This window comes from Opisthocomus hoazin, chromosome 1 (assembly GCF_030867145.1).
Source record: "Opisthocomus hoazin isolate bOpiHoa1 chromosome 1, bOpiHoa1.hap1, whole genome shotgun sequence".
Taxonomy (NCBI): domain Eukaryota; kingdom Metazoa; phylum Chordata; class Aves; order Opisthocomiformes; family Opisthocomidae; genus Opisthocomus; species Opisthocomus hoazin.
In genome coordinates this window covers 131,327,501-131,354,480 of record NC_134414.1, presented here as the reverse complement: position 1 = coordinate 131,354,480, position 26,980 = coordinate 131,327,501, and the positions used below count along the sequence as shown (strand labels likewise).

Here is a 26,980-nt window from a genome sequence, read left to right as displayed (position 1 = left end):
AAGACAAATTATTAACAATCATCAAATGTACCATGAGATTTTGTAGCAAAAGAAGCCATTTCACTTCACATTTCTCTTATATGAAATTGTATCATTACACAAAAGAATCCAATACATCTCTACATTTAATCAATTCTACACAGTTCAGCATGATCAGACACTAAATATACACACAACTTTTTACGGACTGTAACTAGCTTTCATCTAATTAATATTAATCTTCCTAGTATGAGCTTCTGAGTTCACTGGCCAGATCAAATAGAAGCCAGAAATGATGCTCTGCCAGAATGCTTTTAACTAAGTTATCAAGGGCAAACAACGTTAAAAGAAACAGAAACTTCATCCATGCAACTAAAAATAGGTAACTGAACAAAACAGATTAAAAATAAAGTACTCAACAACTAAAAACTGCCCCCAAAATAAAGCAGACCATAGAGCATTGGGGAGGGTTGCAGGGAAGACTGTTTAATGGGCATAGGATTTTAGGGACTAAAAAGGAATTTTTGTCTTTCCTTTAGGTGCTGGAAGAGAATTTCCTTAAATCCTTTTTTTGTGCTTGAGTACAATTTTCAAGCATGAAGCAGTCTGCAGGTTATTCAAGCATTTAGTTAATCTCCTGAAAGACTTTCTTAGTAATAGGCCATCCTGTTGACATAACATCGAGAGACATGAGATCAATAAAGGTGTTCCCAGATAATGACACAACCCTAATATTGCCGAGTTTAAGGTAACAGTTCTTAATGCTGACATGTCTCATGCAGGCTGCCATAAAAAAGCCAAATTAATACCCTTTTGTATTTATTCCCCTTCCTCACTCAAGGGTTTTGTGAAATTTTTGTTGCAGAGTCTGCAGCTACAGAGAGTCTGAGTCTGCTAAATACATTTCCCCAAGCCCAAGAGACTCCTTGAACAGTACCTGCTGTGGGCAATACTAACACAAAGAACTACATGGGACTACACACTAGGAGATCAAGAAATTCTGTAAATGCTTTTCCAGACTAGAGAATTGAACCACACAACTAAGTCACATTTCTGAACTATTAATTTATCAGATAGCTCAGCAATTCTGAATCCCAAAGGGAACAAAGTTTTACAAGTTACATTAAATCCCTAGGAATCCACAATCTAAAATGGCCTGTATGGCATACATTTGCCTCTGCATTGTTTCAATACAGATTCCTTGAACAGGCATCGAAATCCCCAATAACTTACTGTGCTTTAAACAGGGACTAGTGCATGGCTACTGAATTGTAGAGAAAGCCTTTTAAAATGAATTTTTTAGCAGGAACCCAAAGGGGGGGAATCACTGAGGCAGAGAAAATGTCTCATTATGTAGGTTTCATAACATAAATGCCAGTATCTAGAAAGAAGGGCCTGCAGGCCCAAGAGCATGTTTGCATTTTATTCGGCTATTGCAGCTAGCTCAACAAAAAGTATTTTCTCTCCTTGCAAAGTTTGCCTTCCTTAGCATCCATAGTCATTCTTTTACAACCTTACTACCTTTCAGATAAGCTCTCTTTAACAGTTACATTTTCACTGGGTTAATCTGTAAAAGGCAAGCCAAGCTTACTCCAGGAAGACTCACAGTGCATTTGATCCTGTATTCCCTCTACTTAACCACTAAAAAAGTATGACAACTTTGTACTCCTATACATATAATATCAATGACTCCAACAAGCCTTCTTACAGTTCCTAAGCTGCATTCAAGTCCACGTTCACCTAAGTGTGGGTCTCACAAGCTTCTGCTCTCAAAGCACACCACGGCCTCAAGCGACTCTGGTAAAGCTTGCTAAGAAACGCATTGAATGCCAAATCCCTTCTATCTGTGTGCTGGGCTTTGCACTCCAAGGCACTGGTGGAACAGCATCACCCAGCAACAAGTGAAGAAACAACAGATGTGAGAGGAAAAGCAGAAGGGAATAGATGGTCAGTGATACGGAGGAACTGAAGGAACCTGCAACAACTTGATGTACTTCTTCACCTCATCTGCATCAAAGCTTTGAAAGGAGCATCCTCCACAGACACAACGTTCAATTCATGTCTATGCAAAAAGTTGAGTCAACTTCACTCAAACCTGTGTGTTTATTATTCAAACAAATTATGCTGCTCAGAAAGAGGTTTGATCACTTTGAACAGAATGACTGAATTCACAGCTTAGGTTAACACGTACAAAAGATCTGAGACAGGGATTCATGTGGAGTCAGATTTGAAGCTCAAAATGTTTCAGTCACACAATTTCCCTGAAGTTCTACAAGAAGAATCTTGCTTTGACTGAATTTCAAAGGAGATGGATGAGGAAAAGTCAGCAACTAATTACACAGCGTCACATTTTTTCTGAGGTCTAGTGACTAAAGACAGACATTTAAAATATGTTCTACCTCCAAACATGTTCACAGACGTGGAACTTAGTACCTTCCACGGTACCTCACCACAGCAGTCTTCAGATGATTAAAACTCACTTGTGCTATTGCATTAATACTGAAATGGCTGTCATGCTTCCAGAAATAGCCCAAATAGACAGGCATACTTGCCAGGATGGGGATAAAAAAATCTCACTGCAGAACACCACAAACAAAACAAACCCCTAAGCCCAAACTGCTTCTTAAAATACACTATTGTGCAGAGTTTTCATAGACTCAAGAATGTTATCTCATTTCACTATGAAGAAAAGATTACTTGGCTATATATGGCTTATACAGACTAGGGGAAGGCATACAAATTAAATTCTATTAAACTTTGATCATGGTCAGCTCTGCTGGGCAAAAAATGTCTTTCTGATAAAAAATTACCTTGGTCCCATATAAGTGAGGAAACCATCTCGCAAGCAGATATGGAGCACTTGCCAGTTCTCCGTAGGAGAGAAGTCATTAGTAGTTAAGAGATGCAGTCATCAACTTCTCAAGGCGGCGCCCAACAAAAAGGGATCTAATTATCCCTGATATTTGGCTAGGAATTTTATTTACGTCTGCCAAAAAAGTGAGAATAATGGAATCTGCAAACAATAGGAGAGTTTGGGAAAATATTTCTTCCTGCTGCCAAAAAAATTAAAAACACACGGTAATGAAGATATGAATCTCTTTCCGTCCATGGTCCATAGTAAGAGACACACGAATCTGAAGAATGTTATCTTTAGAACTTTCCCCTGCTTCTCCTCCTTGCCTTCCACATGCAATTTATCAGTTGTTAGTGTAGTTCAGACTGTCATTTACCCATAACAGCCTCTATATTTCCCTTCATAGTGTTCAGAAATTAACCTATGCATTATGATGTAAAACACCAAAGCCCTCTTTACTGATGAAACATAAGAGTGCATCAATCACAATGATAGAAGTAATAAAGACAAATTGGATAGAAAATTTTTGAAGGATGCTATCAATCCATGAAATAATTACAGAATGAGCCTTCCTCAACCAAGTTAATGTCAAAACTCCCACAGACTTCAGAGACAAGGCTGAGCATACATTGGAGAAAAATCCTTGAGGTCACATGACTTATTAAAACATTAAACATCAGATCCCATTTATGCAAGTCATTAAAATTCAACTTGTCAATCTTGCATGTGTTTCAGTTCTCCAGTATCATTTGCAAAGCTTAAGCAGGCCACCTCTAAAAAAGCAAACGGTTTTAAGCAATGTAAAATGCTAATAAAAGCTTTGACATTATTTGTACTTCTGTAGATGTCTATTTTTTGAATGTGAAAGTAATCTAAAGATTAAGACCCCACAGAGAATTTCAAAAGCCTGAGCTTCAACAATATCTACATGAAGTAAATGTGACCAAGAGCCTGATTTAGCCAAGCATTTCAATATATCATTAAAATCAGGCTTATGCTGAAGTCCTTTCCTTTTTCAACAAAAATACACAGGACTATGTTTTAAGTGCTTTGTTGAACTGAGGCCCAAGTTCTAATTTCCTTTATTTATCTTAGATACAGAATGGCTAAAGGAAAGGGTCAAATGCTGCAATAGATAGGTTATGGGTTTTAGGACACTGGAGCTCCTGCTATGAATTGCCATGGGAAGAAAAAGGAAAGAGAAGTAGTTTAAGGATGGAAGTAATGGGAGGAATTCAGATAGTTTAAGATAAAGTCTAAACAACAGCCTCAAAGTCTTTCAGCTTATTTGTCCTGTCTTTTCTCTGCCTGCTACTATCTTCCATCTTTCCAGCATGTACTTTTTTCAAGCAAAATCCTGAGAGAATGGGGGCACAAATAACGATACAAAACAATAAGCAGAGACTAGATGAAAGTCACTGCAAGCAGGCTGCAGGGAGCAGCCCCACATTGTCAAGGAATGCACAAAATGACCTAATCAGGTTTGCATTTGGTCTCTAATTTCTGCAAATCCACTATTTCTTTTGCTGTCATAATACTTGCAAATGCACCAATTCTGAACAGCTACGTCCAGTAACTAAGGTCACCTAATTAATTTTCAGGGAGCAATGGAGAATCAGACAGGCATATCTGCCTGCCCAAAGGCTTTTTTTCCCTTTGGTGAAGTTCACCAGCACCAGGATTCCACCTACAGATACTGGAAGACACTGCAAAAAAGCAGGAAAGAAAGGATTCTCAGCAACCCTATTCATTGCCTCAGATATAAATAAGCTTTCATGCTACAGTAATCCAAACCTTGGAATTTTTAACTATATAGTTCCTTAACAGGGCTTGGAACAGTACTGTATTCTGTCCTTTATTAAGCTGTAACAATACATGAGAAGGAAGTCAGGTCATTACACACTCAGTTGATGCTCTTTGATAAAGCTGTTTTGCAGAAGGTCACAGATGTGTACTTTTGTATCACAAAGGAGAATTAATTAAGAAACTAAAAGTTCATACTTTGGCCATCCCCACATGTAAACACAGACTTATAAACAGGATTTGCATTCCCTATTCCCTGCTCTAGCCTGCCCCCAGACTGCCAGTAAACTTATCACCAGCACTATCTGAGCTATGTTCCTAGCAACTCCAGAAAAGTGGACTGTAAGGACGGATTTTTGATTACCAGCCTTTGAGAAGTCCTCTTAGTCAAAGCTGTGTATGGTCTACAACAACTGTTTCATGTGGCAGGAAAAAAATACAAGCAATTTTCATATAGAGATAGACTAGAGAGAAATGGGGGGTGAAGGCAAAGATGCAGGGGAAAAAAACCTACATTTGCAAAGGGAAGGAAAGGGAAAAAATTAACAAAGTAAAATATAGAAACAGTAGCTTTCACTCTAAGCATTTGTACGCTTGCACACACATACATATATGTAAAAAAGAAAGCATGCACATTTAACTCCTAGCTACTTTTCACAGATCGACTTACCTGACTCTACCAGCAAACCTTAACTGGATACAGCATTCTCCACAGTCTGCTCTGAGACAGTACCTTGCACCTGCCGTGGTGCAGGGATCTCTGGGGATCATCTAGTCCAACCCCCCTGCCGAAGCAGGGTCACCCAGAGCAGGTTGCACAGGACCTCATCCAGGCGGGTCTGAGTATCTCCAGAGAAGGAGACTCCACAGCCCCTCTGGGCAACCTGTTCCAGTTCTCCGTCACCCTCAGAGTGAAGTTCTTCCTCATGTTCAGCTGGAACTTCCTATGCTTCAATTTGTGCCCGTAAATTATTCAAATAAATTATCATTTAGATGAATAGACATTTCATTATCTCTGAAGCCATTTTGGAAGGGTCAGTATACAGGTATTGCATTATTAGAAAGATTTGGAAGTTTTCTGATCAAGCACCCAAATCTGAACTTCCTCAGAACTCACAGGTGGGACACAGCAGGATCATCCATACACACAGGTACCATGCTTCTGAGGAAGTCTTTACCCAGCCACAGTGCAAAGGGCTGGCTGAAATTTTCCAACTAAAGTCTTTTTCACGCTACACTCAGGGCAAATATGCGCAAGGTAGCTAAGAGATGTCTGTCTTTTTAATGAAATGCGAACATTTTAATCACCATTTGTCTTCATACCTACAGACAACACCCCCAAATAAGTGAATTAGCTTACATTGCCATTAGGTTCAAGTATGATCAAACAGACAAAAAGCAGGCAGTAGGACAGCTTAAGCTATATCGAAGTTTATCTGAAGACTAAAATTCAAATGCTGCAAGTAAATGAATTGTGAATGCACCAGCTTAACAGAGCCACACAAAATAGTGTGGAACGCCTTTCAATGGTCTAATTTACACCCATCAACACAAAAGGAGTTAATGAAATAAACTCCTGTTAACCCTTAGTGGAATTTCAACAACAAGTTTTGTTCCTATTTCAAGTATTTTTTCCTTGTGTTCTCAATGTTTATTCAGGGTGTACACTGAAGGACAGGGAATACAAGAGATATATTTTAAGCTCTTCAATCTAAATCCTACTTTTTGGCTTCCCGCCTCTTTCCTAAATATTAAAACAAACGACTCATTTCTTTAAGACCTCCTTACTAAAAATAGTTGGTTGGACTGCTTAATTGTGTTAGCTGAAACACAAACATACAAAAAGGCAAGAGTTTTGTAGGAAAAACATTGAGGAGAGAAAAAAAAAATCAGATTTCATCTGGCCTTCCCATCATCACTTAGAGAATTGTTTTGTAGTTACATCATCAGGAAATAAAATACTGTCCTCTGAGGACCCCGACTCTTTACAGGAGGAAAAAAAAAAAAAAAGAGGGCTCGAAGTTCATATCACCCTCTGAGGACTTCAGCTAAATTCATATTTTTTTTCTTATTAAAAAAAAAAAGAAAGAAAAAAACCACCAAACTCTCTTAGAACAACTAATTAAAAGATGACGACCTTGAATTTAATCTTTCCCTTCTCAAATTCTAGGCTGTGAGACTAAGTGGAAAACATTGCAACTAATCAGCTAACAACTTCTAACGACTTCATTATCAATAGGAGAAGGGAACTGCCCTAACCCAAACCTTCCGCACATTCTTCTTGGCCATGAACTAGTAGACAAACGAAACATTTCACACAGTCCTGAGCGTCAGCTAGAGCCAGAACACATTAATAAGCTTTCTAAGTTCTGGCTATCACTGAAGCACACCAGTCAGACACGACGAGTCTGCACAACACCGAGTGCCTTATATGGCAAGGCAATGACGTAATGCTCCATAGGCTTGGGGCATGCAAAGAGCCTATCTCTCATTGTTTAGTGGGACTGCTGGAATGCGCACGGCTCTGATGCTACAGCTGAACGCCTCACACCATGGAGCAATAGCTGACCCAGGATTTCTATAGTCCGGGAGCGCAAGGTAAGGGAGAGGGTGGGAAGCAAACTTCTTCTGGCAAGCACTGGTGCTTCTTGCTTTTTCCTATTGAGATACTTTCTAAAAAAAAGCCGCTTCCAAAAAAAGGGGTGAGGACTGAGAAACAATGAAATACCCCAAAACAGCACCAGGAGATCTAGAAGATGTCTGGTTACTCGGAAGTAGGATAACTATTTCAAGCGTTAAAAACTGTGTTTTAAATAATTCCTACAGAGCCAACAGATGAGGAATTAATTTAATGTTAAAGGAGGATGTAGTTATGAATTACACACACTTTCCAAATGGTCAGATAAAATCACGACTGCATTTAAAGCTGTGGAAAGAGTCCAACTGTATTGTAATATATTAGGTAGAGCTACTGCCTCTCTTTATGCTGCATTTATACGCATATGCTATATATTAGTAGACATGTATGCACACATGTCTCTAAGCATTTGCTATACTTTCAAACAACTTTTACTGTAGTTGACAGAGAGATGTATGAAATGCTGCAAACATTACTTTGCAGTAAGATTGTGCTATGTCTGAAAGAAACAATTGTAACTAGTTTAATTACTAACAAACTTTTCAACTCCTACACACTGCTTCCCTCTTCTGTGTCTTGTGTGCAAGTGTCAAATCACAAGAGGACAGAACTGTCAGATTTTGATGAAAAAACTTTATATCCTGGTCAGCAAACAAATGATGAGGCTTTCAAAATCGGAAAACCCACTGTCTCATCGAGGCTTATTCTGCAAGATGCTGAACAGCACTGCAGTTATTAACTCCAAAAACCAGAGAACGCAAAGCAGTTCTGAGGAGGCACTAAGCACCTTGCAAGATTAGACCTTAGAGTGTTTATAATTCACATCTGCATAGTATACAAAACTACACTGTCCTCTCCCTTGATTGAGGGCCAAACACTGTCAAGTCCTAGCTTATAGGAGCAACTGCAATTAAGTCAATTGTACTGTCCTACTTGCAAATTCAGACTAGTAAGCATTCCTCTCCAGAGTCTTACATGTAATTTAAAATGTTAGAAAAGTTAGACTCCTTAAGATCTTTAAACTCAAACTCTTCTTAAAAGTAAAACAAGCTTTTGTTGTATGTTTTCATTTTCCTTAAAAAATAAAATCTGCATTAAATGTTAGGACAGCAGAAAGGGGTTCTCCTCCCCTCCATTCGATGTTTTAAATCCTGCAAAATCCTTATTTAAGTATATATTTTAAAAAAATCAAAGCTGATACAATTATACATATTGCTGTATTATCAAGAGACTGAGTCAAAATATCATGTGTGAACATTTTCGTGACTTTTTTTTTTGCTTTGTACAACAAGAAAATATTAAGCAGTTATTTTCCACATGCTTCTAAAAACATAAATATAGAGAGAGACCTTTCATTTCAAATATAATTCAGGTATTCATGTATTATTAACCTTGACATTTAGATAAAGGTCACATCATGTTTCCAAGATAATCTTTCTTATAACGAGCAAAGTTTACACCCCTGTTGATGCCTTGATTCTGCTTGGCTACAGAATCAAGGAAGAGGGTACTGTACAGTATATATAGAATGAAAAGAATCCTAGCAACCAGAACAAATGTAAGTTTATAGTAGAAAACCAATACCCCGGATCAGTATCCTAAGTCTCTTACAATGTCTTCTGTTCGCTATTCTGTCGTATCTGCAGACTTAAAACCTATGTCCTGGCACTTTTAGTTCTCTTTCCTGATAAATGATTATTTGGTTTCCTATATATCCTATATCCAGTGGATGTAATAATAAATACATTCCCAAGTTATACAGTGGAAAAGTTAGCTACATTATGAAAAGATATGTTACAAACCAAAGTTAAGTACAGACCTCAAAAATGTGTCTGAGTAGAAAGGATAAGCTGAAGTCAAAGGACTACAATATGATGAAGAAAAAATATTCATAGAAATGCTACACATGGAATAAAGTTATATATTTGATAAAGGCAGTAACTAGAAAAAGAAAAAAAGCCTACCCATACATAAAAGACTATTTCAGCTCCTCCAAATCCAACAGAGGAGGGTAACATTTATCATCAATTACTGCTTTAGCAATACGCAAAGTACCATCTGTACTGTGAATGCTGCTAGCCTGACACAAATCTCAACATCTATCAAAAGCCAGAAGAACTCTATTTCCCACAGTTTGTCTTCCTTAGATTGAAAGGGAAAACTTCTTCACTTAACACTTACAGGACCAAGTTTGCTCTCATTTATATTGGTAAAAGTCCAAAATAATTAGACTGAGGTATAATGATTTAAATGTCTCATTGTTGCTCCCCCCCCAGCATTACACTCCTTTGTTTTATCAGATTTCTTAATATGTATTGAAACTACCTAATTTTAAGCAATTAAAATGTTAGCTTGCATCACTGAACAATAAAAGGAGACAGTAAAGGAAAATAATTGTCACATAATTCAGCCTTCAACAATTGTATTTCTTCACTTAAATTTCTTTTTATAGTAACTTTTTACAACATCCAATGTAAAGAAAAAGCATTTTAAGAACAAGTATATCCTCCAGAAATGAAAGTCAACTTCCTATCAAACTGCATTGACCCACTGTTCCTTCCCCGTCACCTCCCTTTCCTCCACTGACAAACGCTGCATAACTGCTGACAGGAGAATTTTTAGAGATTTGACCCAGAAAACCAAGGGATATAACTTACACTTATTTTCCCCATCAGGACTAGTAAAAGCAAGTTATTGCTTGATTTTTTTGCTGAGTAACAGCGCTTTCATATTATTTACCTAACACTGTGATGAATTATCACATTTGCCATTGTCATTGGATAAAAAACCAGCCTGGTTTTACTCCCAGCTAGTTTCCCCTCGGTGGCAGCTCTTAAAAGGCTGGCACTTCTCTTCAGGAAAAATTATCTACCAGGTGTAGTTTGCTAGCCACTGCTCCTCTGGACCTCTCCTACAAAGAGTTTTTTTCAAATCCTGGGTGTGGTATTACCTGAATACTGTTCATTAAAGAAGCAATTAAGATACCTAAGTCAGAGAAGCAATTAAAATATCTAAGTCAGAGAATCTTAAGGAGTTTACAATGTAGGAAGACAGATCTTTAAAAACCATACTATAAAATTTTAGTTCTGACTCATTAATAGTTCCCCCTAATACTTTAGCCTGTCATCAAGTTAATTGGAGCTTAAAAACTACGCCTTACCAATAAATTATTTTTAATTGCTTAGGTTTGTTTTTCTCATATTGAATGGATTCTGCCATGGCATCCTTGAGGTTTATGCTGACCTTTTTTGAAGTGGTTGAAAGCTTGGTTAGTTCAGCCATTCACTAAACTCTATTAACGCTGTTCCAAGAGGGTAAGAGGCATTGCTGAAAAGTTCTAAATATAGTGCCCAGTCTTGTGATTTAAGTGAAGTAACAGACATTTTGAGTCTTAACACCTCTCAGTATGTTATGCTGATTTTGAGGTTTGCTGTGTTTTCTGTCAGCAAGACAAAAATCACTTTGATTGCACGTCCAGGGCACCATGTTGTTTCTGGAAGGTCAGTAACAGCGCTCATGCTGAGGGACCAACGGAGCATACTCAGGCATTCACAGCTTACTTGAGGAAAGCGTTCTAAATTTCCAGGAAAATACATCTGAAGATCTTCTGTGGCAGTCTGTAGCCTCCAATTAAAAACAGCTCAAAAACAACACCTCCCAAAGCACTGCCTCCTCACCAGAACAACAGAACTGAGGTGACAGTGAAGATGCGAATGTTCATGCAATAAATTAATGCTAGCTGAGCAAACACCCAGCAACATCGTTGTATAACCCCTCCTTTAATAACAAAATGAAAAGCTGGGGGGGTGTGAAAGTTCAAACCAACCTTGCTAAACAACATTTCAACACAACTCAAAGTCCTATAACCTTGGTCATTCATGTTGATAAACGCATATACTTCTTGCCTGTTGCAGAAGTCGCCCTTTCTGCTACAGCTCATCGTGCATATCACTGTGATGTAACACAACTGCTTGATTTCAGCCTTGAGCTGGGCAGGGGACCTATGGATGACCACCAGACAGTGGCTGCTAAGGTAAATAAGCAGAACTTGAGCCATTTTGCTTCATACTGCATGGTCATTAAAGCCTAGCAACCAGACCCCACAACCACCTAACTGCTTGTGCTCAAGCTTCAACAAACCTCTACATATTTCAGGTAGGGTACACAAAGCTCCAGTGAACATGACTGACAATGTACATGGAAAAAATGAAATAGTCCTGACAAGAAAAACATTAATCTTGCATACATTTCAGGGATCTGAAACAACACATCAACCAGATTTCGTTGTCCTTCATAGGCTTCCAAACACCTGGGAAGGAACACAACAATTACACTTGAAAGAAATAACACGTTAGAGTTCTTAAAGATCTGCATTAAACCTAATATTCAAAGCAATTTCTTTCAAATTCATTGCAGAGAATGGATTTAAAATTTTGTCCCTTTTTATTGGAGACACAAAGCTTATCTAGTGTTTGCATAGCTACTACTGCAATGAAAGCATAAGAGGAAGAGTAAAAATTTTAAAAACTGAAATGAGCAGCATGTTGCTACTACCATGAGAAAAAACACACAAAATGGGCTATTTAAAAATGGAAAGTAATGCTCTCATAAAACTCACATTTTTATTACATATTGGATTTCAGCACATGGACAAAACCATCATAGAAAAAGTGTAAGATTACTGAATTCCATCAACTTTTTATGGATTTAATCAATATTCTAGCAAAATGTACATAACATTCAGTCATTAAGTCAAATTATGAAGAAAATTAGTAGATTTTATCACCGCTAAGCTTGGTTTAGCTAAAACTAATGTCACCCACCACACTCCCAAACACGATTCCATTCTACTTAGCTACGCAGAGGTTTCTCAGAAGATGCCTAATAAATGCCACAGCTGTTTTTTGTTTTCAACTTCAGAATGCTCCCCCCGGTCAAGCATTTTCTCAACCTCAATAGAGCCATTCTGTTTCAGATCCCTACCTAGAAACAAGGAAAGTGAATTATATGAGCCTAATTTAATTTTTAAGTTTTGTTCACTTGAATCTGGGGGTACAACAGCTCCGCATTTGGGGCAGCCAACCCCTGACCTAAATATCTGAAATCCAACGCTGAACATACTAACTTAGATGTAGGAAGGTGGAAATAAAAAATGCAATTTGTTAACACTCAAAACTGAAACATTTTGTCAATTTGCAAAATAGCACCATATACTCTTTCATGTAAAGAGAAAAGTCTTTTCGCTAGCCGCTTGTATCATTCCCAATTTAAATACTGATCTGGCTCCAACAAAAAGGCCACCACAAACCTTGGCAGGCTTAAAATTTCTCCTAAAACACATGTTTCTACAAACATATCTAATATATAAATGGGTATGTGCATTTGCTTGCATATGCATAAGCAGAGCAGGGAGATAAAAAGCCTCTGAAGCAAAGCCAGCAAGTGCAGCTTCAATCCAGGTCAGTTCAAGATAGATATAATAGACTGCCTATAAAGGCGGTGCAGGCATGACACCAACCAGTGGAGAATGTTTAGGCTTGTGCTAGGAGGTGCACACATTAGTTCCCTTTTGGGAAAGCAGCAGACAACAGCTGACATGAATCTTCAAGCTTACATATTTTGCTAACCCCTACAAAGGAAGAGGGAAGAAAATGTAACATGGTATACAAAGGAGCACCCACTTTGGAAAGTGTCTGCTTGCCCCTGTATTGTTCCCATCCTCTGCTCAAAACTCCAGATGATTACTGCCATCTTTCCAAATAGCAAAATTCCCCTAATTCTATCAGGAGTAACCTGGTGGGGGGAATCAGAATCTGACAAGGTAACATTTTATGACCTGTAAATGACCCTCTCATATAGCTAGGCTAAGGCTAATGCAGTTAACCAAACAACTAGCAAGTTCTGCCTATAGATAATGGTGGGTTTTTTTTATTTTCAGCATTTGAAACCACGTTAAAAATTTATGACAAAAGCTAAAATGTATGACATCAGAAACATACTGTACATGAAAGCATGCTACAGCTCCCTCATTTTCAGAGTGACACCTGAAAATAGGAAAATATAACCTACACATCACAGACCATCAGCCAAGGGGCAAGAAAAGAGATCAAATAGGGCATGTAGCCAGATGCCCTTCAGTCACATAATGATACTGAGTTATAAATCAATTTGGGGTACAATAACAAGGCAGAGAATGTTCAACTGAATTAACAGTTGTTTGAAGAACAGGGAACACTTGGACTCTAAAAGTCTTCACATGAAGGGGCAAGGAAAGCATACCTGCACATGACCCTCCTCTTTCCTGAAAAAGCCTTTTTTCTTTGACAGTTTTTGAAAGGCAGAGAACTGGAAAACAACTAAAGATGGAGAAAGTTGGCTTTACGAAGACTGTTCAGACCAATTTTAAAAGAGCTTAAGAAACCATTGATAATAGAATAGCTAGAACTAGTTAAATCCACTTTTTCGTCCTACAACTTAGGGATTTTTTTTCCCCAAGAAATAGAGAATTTCCAAAGCAAGTAACAATTACTCCAGCTGCTGAACACACATGCAAGTAGCTACCCAAAAGAAAAAAAGAAAAAAAAAGCTGCTTCTAGGTAAAAACTGTTATTGGCACTTTGAGTGGACATATGACTAAAGGAGCTGATTTTCTTTTATGCTTAAGCAGGGTATTTGATCTTTGACACAGTGAACTACCAAGGCTGCAGAAGAATGGAAAATCTTACTTCAACACATCATAATCAACAGTTCTGAGAGTAAAAGATGTTCTTTGGTTAAACAATTCATTGCACATCGAGACTACTTAAATTATTATTTGTTATTAAATATGTCAATTAAATCTATGACGTAAACCTTGATTAGAACTATAACCACTAAAAAAATTCTCAGATTATCATCTTTAGCTCTCCATTGTAGATTCCTATGCTGTAGTCAAAAACAATGTGTTAGTCCTCTTTGAAGAGGATCAGTTTGCAGAAACCATCTAAACTTAAATCCCACACGAGCACGTATACTAAGGATTAACAGGCTTTAAACAAACACGCATTGAATTTGCACCTTTAGATGATTTACCAAGTGGTCCCAGGCCAATGCGGCCCAAGGTTCTACTGAGACAAGACAAAATGTAACTTCCAAACATCCCACGCTAAGTCCCAGCACATTCAGATATAGGAGACATACCCCAAGACATTTAGCAGGATTAGGACAGATAGTATGAAAGTGAGTTGTCTCCCAGGTAGCGAAGTCCCCAGAACTACAGGGCTTCACGACCTAGAACTGTACCCAGAAGTAATTTGTAATCCATCCGAAATAGTTTTAATACAATTTCTGAAGTTCACATACTGCAAAACAGGAAACTAGCATCATTCTTCATCAGTCATTGCTTCAAAGCCATCTTTAGGTAGTTAACCATGCTGTAATGCATTGCTACAACCCCTCTTTCACCTGCATCCTCCAAGATGAAGTGCTGGGCAAGTCTGTCTTAGAGAAAATGAGCACCCTGACATTATCAGGTCTATGGGACAAAGATGTATATTTAGCTTCAAAGTGAAACCTCTGTTTGACATCAGTGTTATCACTGCTCTTATTACTTCCAGTCTTGGCTACTAGAGAAAGTTGCAATTGTATCAGCAAATCCGATTAATGTCTTGCCTGTTTGGAAATCCTCAACTACACTGCTTCATGCAACCCTGCATCAAGGAGTATTTAAATATCTCAAGCTAATTTACAGTAACAATCAAGGTTCATGTTTTCTTCCAAAAAAAGCAATGGGGTGCCACCCAAGCCCAGTCTTCAAATGCTCAGAATTTATTATACACATGCAGAGCTACTTCAGGAAGTAAGCACACCAGAAAGGGCTTACTTGTATCTTAAGATGTATGTATGTTATATTTTATGGGTACGAACAAGACCCTCAAGAAGTCATAGAATTTTATCCTCCTGCACAGGAATGACACCACCTACATCATTCCTGAGGAATGTTTATTAATTGATTTTAACTAGCCTCATTTCTCCAAAAAATGGCAAACTCACAGTCTTCCCAGACAGTTCCATTCAGTACTGACATACCTTTATTTAACTTACAATATTTAATCTAAGTGGTTCTAATCACAGTTTCAGCACATAAATTCTTGTCAGATGCATTGAGCATGTGAGGAACACACTAAGGTTTGCAGCCAGCTTCCACCTGTCTAAAAGCAAGTGGCCACAGTATGACTGAGCAGCTTACCCAGGACTGGCAGCGATGAGGAGGATGCCATCAGTTCAACAGAGGAAGTGCGTGTGGAGTATGGAAAGTTCTAAGTTTTACCACTGCCGATGACTGATAATATACAAATAAGGCCACGGTTAGCATAAGAGATAGGCACAGTGCCTGTTCTGCCCATGGATGAAAATGTGGCCCCAGATGTTTATTTCTGTATAAAATGTGTGTTAAAATTGTTTTAGAGAACATCCAGTTCCTGTAAGTGTTATGGGAAAATGACATTTTCAACTAACCAGTCTCCTCTGAGCAACTTGAAGTGTTATTGTTGGCTGAGTGCCATTTTCTGTCATACCAAAAATATTAACTAATTGAAGTTAAAAAAAGTTTGTATGAATTGGATCCTTGCACAGTTATGCCCAGTTCTGGTCAAGACAGCAGCACTAGCACTGCCCCAGGTGAATCGTATACCAGAAAAGCACCTATTTCCCCAACTGCCCCCCAGAAAAATCATCTATAAAACAGAGGTCCACCTTGAACTTACACACAATGACGTTATATACAGAATAAAAAAACCCACCACCAAATTACAGACAGGATTTATTTATTGAAATCACTTAAATAAAACTCAGGTTGTTCTCTTTATCTAAAACAAGTATGATTCATTAAAACAAAAAGTGTAAACAGACGACTTAAGGGTTACAGACTTATACAAAGCTGAAGCAACTGACTCATTCAGGGAAGCAGAACTTCTGCAAACTCCTCACTCACTTGAAGGACGCAGATTAAATAGCCAAGACAAAAACTCAGCCCTCCAACTACTGCACTTGCATTAACAGTAAACACAGCATGGCAGTGATGACCAAGCAGCATTTGCCTTGTACAAACTAAACACAGGTGGCTGGGCTAATCAGTGCTAGTAGCAGCCTCACCAGAAATCTCCGGAACTTGTGCAAGCTGCACTCCCTTGTTTGTCCCTGATCTTCCCACGGGCAAGGGAGGGAAGGTAGGCAGGGCTCTAAAAGACAGTTTTCAGGAGTTCCGTTAACTCCTGCTACAATTTTTCACTTGCTAAATCCTAGTAGTAGGCTGTAATGGTAATGATTACTGCTACTGCCACCCCGAACAGACAATGCAAACACATCCAAATGCCCATGGAGATGAAAGGGGGGGGGGGGGGGGGGGGCGGGAGGCAGGGAACACTGTCCTGTTTAACGTTGTCCTGTTTATCTCTGTAGTACTAAGTGTTTTACAACATTTTAAAAACAGCTCAATAACTGTGGTCAAGCAATAATATTCTAGCAGTAATGCTTCTAGTATACATTTAAAACAAAACTCAGGTTCCTAAAGACACAGGATCTCTCCCATCAATTTAACTTGTTATCATGCAGTATCAAATATCAAATCATCAAATGCAATCATTTCAATAACACTGTCATTTAAAAAATCACTAATTATAAAAAGCAGTAGTTGTTTTATTTTGTGTAGTTACCATACTATTCAAACCCTCTCTGGCTTAATATTAATTCTCCAAATAATCCATTACATTAAGTCAACATTGCTTTTCCATTTTAATAAATCTGCCAAAATTTTACTTGTTAAAGATGAAGAAAAGACAAAAGCAGGACCTGGATTAGTAACTGAGAAGTTCTGCCTCAGTGGTGTTGTTTTGACCCCTATACCACATCTCTTGTGGTTCATCTTTCCATTTCCTTCTGAAAGCTTTCCATCTGCAAAACTATAATTTCCTGGCTGACGTAAATTTGAAGAGTTCCAAATTCTGGTGTTGCATTTGAAATTACTTGCTTTATTTCCGACTTTACAGGCAGTGTGGAAAGAGGGTGAGAGAGACAGGGGGGTGTGGAGAAAGGGAATAAATATGCACTATGGTAATATGAAAAAAATCCCAAACTACTAACCAACAAAACCCAAGTCATATCCCCATGAGCTGGTTAAGTTATTGATGCATTTAGATTCAGAACAGAAGAGGATTAACAGTCACTCTACATGCACAATTATCCGCCATTGAAATGCCAATGGTAATAGATACTGACTTCAAAGAATAACTCAAATAGCTGTTAACTAGAAAGAGAGAAGAAGAAAGAAGAGTGCATCTGAAAAACAGTGACACATCAGAGTCCAGGTCACAATTCATTTTGCTATGTTTTCTAGCAGCTGAACTCTGGGACTCAAGAGTTTTTAAGGCTGCTTTGAAATAAAGCTCATTAATATCGTGGTCTTGTCAGGTCAGCTCTCATTTACAATTGTTTTCACGATATCCAGCCAAGGGGAAGGAAAAAAAACAACCCAAAAACCTGCCAACAATTTAACAGGATAGCAACTTCTTCACTCCCACCTGCAAGTTCTGCGCCCTCCTGTCACAATCTCGGGCACTGCAGACGGCTACCATTACAAGATTAGAAATGAATGGACAGAATTAATAACTATCACCTTTCACGTTCGAACAGTTACTGCCACAGAAAGCACTAATACTTTTTACATGACTCATGTTTTCATAGGCGATTTCCAAGAACATCTAGATATGGAAAGAATATAATTCAAGACAGAAAATTATTTTCTTAAACTGAGGTTTCATAAAAGAAAACTTAATTTTAGTGTTGAATTAAAATTACTCCAACTAGAAGTGAATGCTAATCCAGTCTTAAATCATAAATTAACCAACATAAATTTGTTAAAAATTTCTCATGCCATTTACTGCCACCAAATTTACACAGTATTTCATAACATTTATGAGCGCAAATATCCCTATATCACTAGGAAGAATTTTCAACAGCTTTGTAGTTGTAAAATCATGGCACAAACAATGTTACCGTTCCAGATTAATTAATTCATAAAAGAATATATTATCTGTGTATGTTTGTTCAGCATCACAGCTAAATACATCTGGTTACCCATCTGAAATTTTGCCCAAGTTAACCCAGAACTGGCAACACCATTCATCATATATGACTTTTATTAAGACTTGTAAAGCAAGTCAGCATTTTAGGCATCAGATAAAACAACGATTACTCTGTAGTAGTTTGTGGAGTAATAAGCAGAACTCACACCCCCCTCATTAAAAGTTCTAATTTTATAAAATAAATTTCCTTATCAGAAAATCTGTCTTACACACAGTCTCTTGCAGTTGAGACACCCTTGGCAGAGCTTTGCATCCTAGTATAAAATAATTATTTTAAATATACATATATAAATAATATTTTAAAATAAGTGTTCGCATTTCATTGGGAAGTCCTGACTGATTCAGATGAAGCCAAAAGATTATGCAACAGCTATGGTATGTTGTTGCTGCTGTAATTTCAAAGGATTTTGACTTTCTTTATGACAGGGGGAAAAAAGAAGCATTAATGAAGATAATAGAGAGCGCCATAAAAGTAGCTATAACATACGTCTTCATAAAAACTACACATCAAAAAGTAGAACTGTAGGCAACGGTGGGGAGGCAAGCAGAACCACCCCAAGACCAGAGGCTCATTTTAACAAACCCAAATTTTGTTCCCATAAACTGTGGAAGGCACATACAGACTGGCTTTTTTCCAAATATAAATATTTAAATGCACTGGTGTCAAAAATTACAACAACTTGTAAGATTTACCAGAAATGATGAAGCATGTTTCTTCTTTTATTAAAGGCCAGACCATTACTTATTGGTAACTGGGAAGAATGCCTCAGATGACAAAGCATGATTTCATCTACGTTTAAAAAGCTTTCAGCTTATTGTTTTTATTTGCACTGTACTAGGGGAAATTCAAGCACATGTCCAAAAACTTTAGAAGCTAGTCTCCCTCATGTTATAACCTGCAGAACCTCTAGTAAGCCACGTGTTTTACCCGGGGAAGAGTGAAGAGCACATGAACTAGACAAAAATATCTATCTCAATGATTTAAAAAAAAAAAAAAGCCACAGATATTCAAAATCTCAGTCATTTCTGCAGAATAATCTGAGAAAAATCAAGATTTGATAAGGTGTATATTAAAATCTCCTCAATAATTCGGTGGAAGGAATGACAGAAGTACAGCTTTACAAACCAACACCTATTTCACCGGCATCTTTAAGAATGCAGCCTTTTCTGAAGTTATCATTACAAGATTGCTTAAAGAAAAAAAAAATTCTATATTTTTATTCTTATTATTCCAAGAATAATGATTCATTCTAGAACAAACTCAAAAAATAAAAAATAAGGGTCTTGCAATCTCAGTCTCCCGTGCTTTCTTTAGTTTCCCTGAAACTCAAAGGAAAAGCAACCCATTAGAATCCTGTAAAAACATAAAGAATGTCTGTGTGGTTCCCCCATGACAACGGAAAACCCCACTTAAAAACAAAAATGATATCACATGACATCAAGAAGACAATGAACTCTTTTGGGAGTCCCCACATCTTGTAGAGAACACAGTCATTATGTTGCTAAATATAATGTTAGTGTAACCAAAGCTATATGCACTTGAAACAAAAAATAGAAAACAAGACAACACGGTTCATGGGATGGTATTAACATCAAAATGCTATAGTATGTATACTGAGGAAAGCGATTACAATGAACAGAGGACAGCTAACAACTACAATTTCTTTAAGGAAATATAAAAGCAGGCAACTGGTACTGAAAACAAGTATGATAGTAAGCCACAATAAAGTAGTCATTTATAACAGAAGCTCTGAAGAAAAAGTAGTAAGACACTGCGCTGTTTAGCTATGTAACATTCATGTTCATAAAAACAATTTCTAATGCCTGTTTTTGCTGGCCTGGACTCAGAAAGGGTTCTTGTAGTCCTATGAAGTCAACTGCTTGGAATTACCTGTGAAAGCTTTGCCTATATGATATACCTACCTTTGCCTAATATGAAATTACATGATCATGAAATTCAACTGAAAATGGAAATGAAAACAAAGAAAAATATTTGATTGGGTAGGGGAGCGCCTGTTTTTGTTTTAATTATTGGGGTTTTTAAGCCAACTTTTTTTAACCTTTGCATATTTTTGGTAAAATTGTTCTCTCAAATACTCTGCATACACCTATTCAGGAAGATAGTATTTTGGATGAAGTTAACAAAGTATTTTTATTCTGTCACAAAAATATGCAAAATATCACAAAGTGCTATCATCAGTTACAGCACTTCTTCAATTTGCCTTAATTCAAACGATATATAATATCAAGCCCTGACCTGCAGAAGTCAAGTTCCCCAAAAATCTGATCAAAAACAAGCGATGAATTAAAAAAAAAACTAAACAAAACAAAAAAAACCACAAAAACAAAACAAAAAAAACACTAAAAACAAAAGCCCCAAACATTTTAGGGTCCTCTTCCATTCCTAAGTGCATGTGTGCAGACACAGTTGCTTTGACCTACTGAACCATGAAATGGGAATTCAGCAGCCAAGGAAGAATTCTTCTGCAAATATTAAGGGACTCCCAGTTGACTTCTTAGAATATCATCTCAACTCTGTCCAAGAAATCATTATCTATTCAGCACTGTGGAGGGTATTTTCTGTATAGAAATACATGAATAAGCATACAGTTACCAAACACAAGTGCAAAATCTTAACTACACAAAAAAATAACATGCTTAATACGTCCCTTTTTTCTTTCTAGAAACACATCAAAATCTTTTAACTCACAGCTTCTGCACTACACTCCGTAACTTAACTTCAGTGGAGTAATTTTATAGAAGTATTTTTTTCAAAAAGAAATAGATCTCAGGGGTTAGAAATATTTGCTTGTATTTCTGTTTGAATTTTAAAACTACACTTCATCTTTCGAATGGAGGAAACACTTTAAAATACCCTAAAGTCTTTTGGCATGACCAGAGAAACAGAATCTCTTGACAATCCTTCTCAGTTTATACAGTGATCCAAGTCAGGTACCAATAATTTAGGCACTTTTGTTCAAACAACCCTTGCAACACAGACTTGATCAGAGATTGGGATAGACTACCTCACTCAAGTACTCAGTTTGGGCTGGAACCTCAGGTGCTTTACTGAAACAAGTCTTAAGCATTCCAGATAGCTTTAGAAAATAAGTTACAAAAAAAAGAGGAGAAGACAACAGAAAACAAAATACAAATCGTACATAGACTGATACTTACTGGAAGGACTGCTGGGATTATTCACTCAAATGTTTGTCAACTCATTTTATTTATTATTTATGCACAATTATCTTATTTGCATCATAAAAAATTAGATAGCATCCCTATGAAAATTACGATTGTTGGTTACTATTTGGTCTAAGAGTTTTCTTTCTAAAGCAATTTAAGGGACTTCAGTCCCTAAAGCACTAGTTTCATTTGGCCAGCGAGATATCATCTTGTTAATACAGAAGTGTCAGGTAAAACACTGATTAATTTAGGTATTAATCACTTCAGCTGAATTTGCCTTACAAAAATAAATGACAGTGAAGCAAGGTAAAATAAATGAAATGCTAGTAAGCCCAAGTCTATTGTAACAGTATTAATATAAGATGTCTTAACTTCATGCACACACAAAAACTGAGTTCATTCCAAATGAAATTGTTAGTTATGCTTCTGTTATGGTTTTATATCTATGGCAACGGTCAATCATCAATTGAACTTCACTACAAAAGCATTCAGAGACAAGGGTGGAGAGGGAAAAGAGATTTTTACACTAAAAAGAACTCAAACTGAAAGTAGCACTGAAAAGTGGACAAAAGTTTATACACCAACAACAGAGTAAAAAGCTGCCTTTGAAGACGGCAGTCTCCTCCCCATTTACTTGTTCTGTCAGCCAGCAGCATTCCTTCAAGCTCATTTCAAACCTCTCCCTCTCCACTTATACCTTTTCATGTCTGTTTTCCCCATTATGTTAATTAACAGTTGTAAAGAATGTGGGGCTACTTTAAGTCTTTGATATCAACTCTCTCTATTGCCACTTCCCATTTCATCAATTTTTCATGTAACGCATTTCATTACATTCAATATAGTGCAACTTGTGCACTAAAATAAAAACAGTGGGGATGGGGAAGGTGGTATAAGAAATTTCATAGTCACAGACTTCTACACAATATCACCATTAAATCTGACAAGTCTGAGGACAGTTGTAGAATGGCAGGGACTTCCTCCCTCTGTGCAGGAAAACTGCAATGCTACCAAAGGGGACGTTGCTGAGACAGCCTATTAAACACCCAGAAATATATGCCTCCAGTCAGTCAACAGCTAATAAAGAGCTGTGCAAAGGAGGCCGTTATCTAAGCTCTTCCTGAACTGAAAGGATGGCTGCAACAGGAGCTTGTCAGTGGGAAGCTGTAAAGACTCACCACTTGGACAAGGGCATCACAATACTGACCAGAGACAAACGTGGAACAGGAATCTTATGTTTCAGCAGCAACTTCTAGAGAGTCACCATTGTATTTCAGAGGGGGGGAAAAAATTAAAAAAGCAAAGGGCCTCAGCCAATGAGTGCTGAAGCGGTCATTTTCTGCAAGTACCGTCCTGATACACAATTCATTTCCCTTGCATAAGCTGGATACGTACCATATATATGAACAACAGTGAAACATACACATTCTAGTACTTCATTAATTCAATGTAGGCTTTTCAGACTTATCTTTAATACTAGAATACAATTATAGGTTGGCTGTGGGAAAAATCTAATTGAACGTAGGCAGATGTGCTAGCCAAACCTAATCATACCTCAGACCAACTCCACAGACATCTCCCCGACAAAGAAAAGTCTGCAAAAGAACCTAATTATTTGAGGTATTTGGAGGTTTCTTAGGATCTTACACAAAACAAATGCACAATCTTATCCCAAGTCTCTAACAAATTAAGTATGTTGCATCTTGGTAAAGACCGAGTACTGACATAAACTTGTAAAACTGGTTTTGGAAAACCCCTATGAAAATCTTCAAGAATCATGTAAACGCAGGGCTGCACTTAAGTGTATCTCCAAGTTTTGGATATAAGACCGAATCCAAGCCTAACAGAGAGCAAGACGTTTGGACTTGCTTAAGTTCAAAAGGCACAACCTGAATACCTGTTTATCTGCTGACTGCTTTGTTTTGTGTCCGTATGATACAAGGTCAAAAGGCCTGCATTTTCACTGAGGATTGAATTGCCTACAACGTTTAGTTTGCCCTGATGTGCTGCTTAGACTTTGGCGTTAGGCACCCTGACTAACTGCCTAGCGTGGCCACATTTCCTTCACATACTTTAACATCCGTAAGGTTTAATCATAAAACATCAGGATGGTTTATAAGTAACTTGAAGGTATTAGGAGGTTTATGATGCCGTAAATTATACCTGCCCTTGAGGGCTTCATCGATTGAATTTCTCAACCACTACGATAATCACATTTCTTAAAAAAAAACCTGCCTGCACATAGCTAGCCTCAGCAAACAGCCAAGAACAGTGTTGTTCCAGTGCAGAATATCAAATGGTTGTGTTGCACTGATACCTGCCAAAAGCTGAAAATGTAATCTAAGATGCATAATTACTGAAGTTAAGTCTAAATGATCACATTGAAGTGTCCATTAGAAAAGAACTTCTGAGCAGGGAATCGGGCCTGTGAGCCCGGTGACACTACAGGGAGAGGTCTGCTTGTAGTTACACGTACAAGCGGATGTTCATGCAGATCTGGCACAGATGTCAGGATATTTCAGGTGTGTTTTTAAATGCCCATTAAAATGGCTACGAAATACAATATTATTTCCTCCCACAGATTGAAAAAGCTTCTTGAACAAGAAACAGCATATCAGGCAAAAAAAGAGAAGGAAAGCAACAAGAAAATAGCTAAATTGAAAGAAGAATTGACTAAACTGAAATCCTTTGCTTTAATGGTGGTGGATGAACAGCAAAGACTCACTGAGCAGTTGAATCAACAAAGTCAAAAAATTCAAGAATTAACCACTTCTGCAGAACAAGCACATGAGAAGCTGGCTTTTGCTGAAGCAAAAGTTCAAGAAGAGGAGCAGAGAGCCAGCAGATTGGAGGCTGAACTTCAAGCCCAAAGCAGTAAGATTTCCCAAGACCAAGAAGCAATGATGGCCAAACTAACCAATGAAGACAGTCAGAATCGTCAGCTCCGGTTAAAACTGACTGCTCTCAGCCGACAAATTGATGAGCTGGAAGAGACAAATAAATCTTTACGAAAAGCTGAAGAAGAACTGCAAGACCTAAGGGATAAGATAAACAAGGGAGAGTGTGGGAACTCCACGCTCATGACCGAAGTTGAAGAACTACGGAAACGACTGCTGGAGATGGAAGGAAAAGATGAAGAGCTCATAAAAATGGAAGATCAGTGCAGAGAACTCAATAGAAAGCTAGAAAAAGAAGCATCACAGAGCAGGAACCTTAAAGGGGAAGTTGACAAACTCAACAAAAGAATCATGGAGCTGGAGAAACTAGAAGATGCTTTCAACAAGAGCAAACAGGAATGCTACTCGCTGAAATGCAACCTAGAAAGAGAAAAAATGTTAACAAAGCAGTTGTCCCATGAGCTGGATGGTTTAAAAGCTAGAATTGGTGAGCTTGAAGCAATTGAAAGTAAGTTAGAAAAAACTGAGTTTACACTTAAAGAAGATTTGACAAAGCTGAAGAGTCTAACAGTGATGCTTGTGGATGAAAGAAAAACTATGGGTGAAAAAATAAAGCAAACAGAAGAAAAGCTGCAAGCTGCAACTTCTCAGCTTCAGGTGGAACAAAATAAAGTGATGTCTGTTACAGAAAAATTAATTGAGGAAAGTAAAAAGGCACTGAAATCAAAATCTGATGCAGAGGAAAAAGTGTCCAGTGTTACAAAAGAAAGAGATGAACTGAAAAACAAACTCAAAGCAGAAGAGGAGAAAGGAAGTGATCTTGTTTCCAAAGTGAATATTCTAAGAAAAAGACTCCAGTCACTGGAAGCTGTTGAAAAAGAGTTTCTTAAAAATAAACTTAAGGAGAGTACTAAATCCAGCACCTCCCTGCAGCAGGAGAACAACAAAATCAAAGAGCTTTCTCAAGAAGTTGAGAGGCTTAAGCAGAAGCTGAAAGAAATGAAGGCTATCGAAGATGATCTCATGAAAACTGAAGACGAATTTGAGTCTCTAGAACGAAGATATGTCAATGAACGGGACAGAGCCAAGCTCCTATCAGAGGAGCTGGAGGCTGTGAAAATGGAAGTGGCTAGGTATAAATTAACAGAAAAGGCAGAGTCTAATCAAGAGCAGCGTCTTTTTAAGAAGCTCAAAGAAGAGGAAGCTAAATCAAGTCATCTTTCCAGAGAAGTAGATGCACTGAAAGAGAAAATTCACGAATACATGGCAACAGAAGACCTAATCTGCCACCTCCGAGGTGATCATACAGTCTTACAGAAGAAACTCCTCCAGCAAGAGAACAAGAACAGGGAGTTAGCAAGAGAAATGGAAAGTCTCATGAAAGAACTGGAAAGGTACAGACGCTTCAGCAAGAACTTCAGGCCCGGTCTCAATGGAAGGAGAATTTCTGATTTGCAAGTTTTTTCTAAAGAAGTCCAGACAGATCCAGCAGACAATGAACCACCCGATTACAAAACTCTCATGCCTTTAGAGCGAACAGTCATAAATGGGCAGCTGTATGAAGACAGCGATAATGAGGACAAAGACAACAACGAGGAGGAACAAATAGTGTCTTTCAAAAGCAACTCACCCATTGCAAATGCTGTGAATAAAAAACTATGGATCCCTTGGATGAAGTCCAAAGAAAGCCATCCTCAAAACGGAAAGATTCATACAAAGCAAAACGGAAACTGTGCACAGACTGGAGACCTAGTGCTAAGCCATACACCCGGCCAACCTCTTCACATAAAAGTAACTCCAGACCACGGACAGAACACAGCAACACTTGAAATAACAAGTCCTACCACTGAAAGTCCTCACTCCTACACAAGCACAGCAGTTATACCCAACTGTGGCACTCCAAAGCAAAGAATAACCATTATTCAAAACGCCTCCTTAACACCCGTAAAATCAAAAGCAGCAGAAGGTTACATGAGCCCAGAGCAAGTAATTTCTCCTATTACTATGGCTACTTTTGCAAGATCTCAGACTCCTGAATCCTGTGGTTCTTTAACTCCTGAAAGAACAATGTCCCCTTTGGCTTTACCAGGCTCAGGTTCTCAGGAACAAATACTTTCCTCGGAGCCTTTGGAAATGGGAGCCAAGCACACCATTTTTAGAGTATCCCCAGACAGGCAGTCGTCATGGCAGTTTCAGAGATCCAACAGTACAGGATCAAGTGTAATAACTACTGAGGATAACAAAATCCACATTCATCTAGGAAGTCCGTACATCCAAGCTCTCACGAATTCCAAGCCTATCAGCCCTTGTAATCCGGTACAAGACAACAGAACTCCAACACTAGCTAATGGCCTACCCAGTAAGCCCACCAATAAAATCACCAGCAGTATTACTATCACACCAACAGCCACTCCTCTCCCACGGCAATCACAAATTACAGTAAGTAATGTCTATAACTGACCCTCATCCATGCTGACACCCTTACCAGCAACCCATCCTGTTTTTC

The 26,980-nt window shown here is 38.0% G+C and overlaps 2 protein-coding genes across 7 annotated transcripts in view; one reads left to right on the top strand and one right to left on the bottom strand.

Moving 5' to 3' along the window:
• Positions 1-26,980, bottom strand: part of CMSS1 (cms1 ribosomal small subunit homolog) — a 243,318-nt gene that overhangs the window by 197,187 nt on the left and 19,151 nt on the right. The window lies entirely within an intron of this gene.
• FILIP1L (filamin A interacting protein 1 like) overlaps positions 1-26,980 on the top strand; it is a 208,078-nt gene that overhangs the window by 163,763 nt on the left and 17,335 nt on the right. For 5 of the 6 annotated variants that reach the window (XM_075436083.1, XM_075436077.1, XM_075436069.1 and 2 more), the window contains one exon: positions 24,159-26,913. In XM_075436083.1, the coding sequence (XP_075292198.1) occupies positions 24,159-26,913 (2,755 nt within the window). Of the gene's footprint in view, positions 1-7,127; positions 7,235-24,158; positions 26,914-26,980 lie in introns of those variants that run through there. The other variant, XM_075436101.1, reaches the window with a different exon arrangement.